The sequence below is a fragment of the Propithecus coquereli genome, unplaced genomic scaffold, assembly GCF_000956105.1.
Source record: "Propithecus coquereli isolate 6110/MARCELLA unplaced genomic scaffold, Pcoq_1.0 Scaffold3, whole genome shotgun sequence".
NCBI lineage: Eukaryota > Metazoa > Chordata > Mammalia > Primates > Indriidae > Propithecus > Propithecus coquereli.
The window spans coordinates 3351113-3352723 of NW_012148618.1; the positions used below are offsets into that span (position 1 = coordinate 3351113).

The 1611-nt window shown below is 40.8% G+C and overlaps 1 protein-coding gene across 1 annotated transcript; it reads left to right on the top strand.

Annotated features, from left to right (window-relative positions):
• Position 1: 1 nt before the first annotated feature.
• On the top strand, positions 2-898 carry LOC105814196 (olfactory receptor 4M1; the record flags this gene model as incomplete). The annotated part of the gene is made up of 1 exon (XM_012649096.1): positions 2-898. A coding segment is annotated over one exon (897 nt), but the record flags the coding sequence as incomplete, so codon positions are not given.
• Positions 899-1611: the final 713 nt, after the last annotated feature.

Here is a 1611-nt window from a genome sequence, read left to right on the forward strand (position 1 = left end):
TGGTCTGTCCCAAACACGGGAGGTGCAACTAGTCCTATTTGTTATATTTTTATCCTTTTATTTGTTCATTCTTCCAGGGAATATCCTTATCATTTGCACCATCAGGCTTGACCCCCATCTGACTTCTCCCATGTATTTCCTGTTGGCTAATCTGGCCTTTCTTGATATTTGGTACTCCTCCATCACAGCCCCTAAAATGCTGGTAGACTTCTTTGTGGAGAGGAAGATAATTTCCTTTGAAAGATGCATCGCACAGCTTTTCTTCTTGCACTTTGTTGGGGCTTCAGAGATGTTCCTGCTCACAGTGATGGCCTTTGACCGTTATGCTGCTATCTGCCGCCCCCTCCACTATACTATCATCATGAATCGACGTCTCTGCTGTATCCTGGTGGCTATCTCCTGGACAGGGGGCTTCATTCATTCTATTATACAGGTGGCTCTCATTGTTCGACTCCCCTTCTGTGGCCCCAATGAGTTAGACAGTTACTTCTGTGACATCACACAGGTTGTCCGGATTGCCTGTGCCAACACCTTCCCGGAAGAGCTAGTAATGATCTTTAGTAGTGGTTTGATCTCCGTGGTGTGCTTCATTGCTCTATTAATGTCCTATGCCTTCCTTCTGGCCATGCTCAAGAAACACTCAGGCTCAGGTGAGAGTACCAACAGGGCCATGTCCACCTGCTACTCCCATATCACCATTGTGGTGCTAATGTTTGGACCATCCATCTACATTTATGCTCGGCCATTTGACTCTTTTTCGCTAGATAAAGTGGTGTCTGTGTTCCATACTGTAATATTCCCTTTACTTAATCCTATTATCTACACATTGCGAAACAAGGAAGTAAAGACAGCCATGAGGAAGTTGGTCAACAGGTATATTTTACGTAAAGAGAAGTGAAAGATAAATGTTATATTTTATAATCATTTACTTGTACCCACCCTGAAATTTCTGGCAGATCATTATCAGAATTTGAAATATAATAATGGTCTGATAAAGCACATTTTCACTAGTTGTTCATCGAATAACTACCCTGGAGAGGCTCTGGCTGTGAGGAGAATGTATTGAGAAATAAAAAAATAAATAAGACCTGGGAGACATGTTCATTATAAATATGAAGTAAGTAGCCAGCAAATAAATGCTTAGCTTCAAATTAGCAAGTTAAATATTGTTGTCATATTTCAATGTTAGCCCAGTGGAATGGTGTTCGGTAAATCATCTTCCTGGGCCTGGAAAGACAGATTATTCATTTGTCCTTTATCTCTTTCTCTTCCCAGAGTTAATTATGGAAAGCAAGGATTCATTATACAAGGTATTTCAACTAGTATTTCAGGTGGTCGCCATTTAGTAGTATTGGTGACAGAACTCAAGATTTTATCACATTATCAAAACAATTTTTTGGAATTCAGAGCAGAGATTAGTTTGGTTGCTACATGAAATTCCTCTCATTCCAGATGAAGCCTCCAACCAACTAGTGGTTTTCATAGTCTCTGCTTACATCCTTTCGAGTGGAAAGCAGGCATGAGAGGAAAGGGTTCTAAATTGACAGGGGTTGATAGACATCTAGCTGTCTAGCAACAGTAAGGCAAGCTGGTTTAGGAGAAGTACTACAT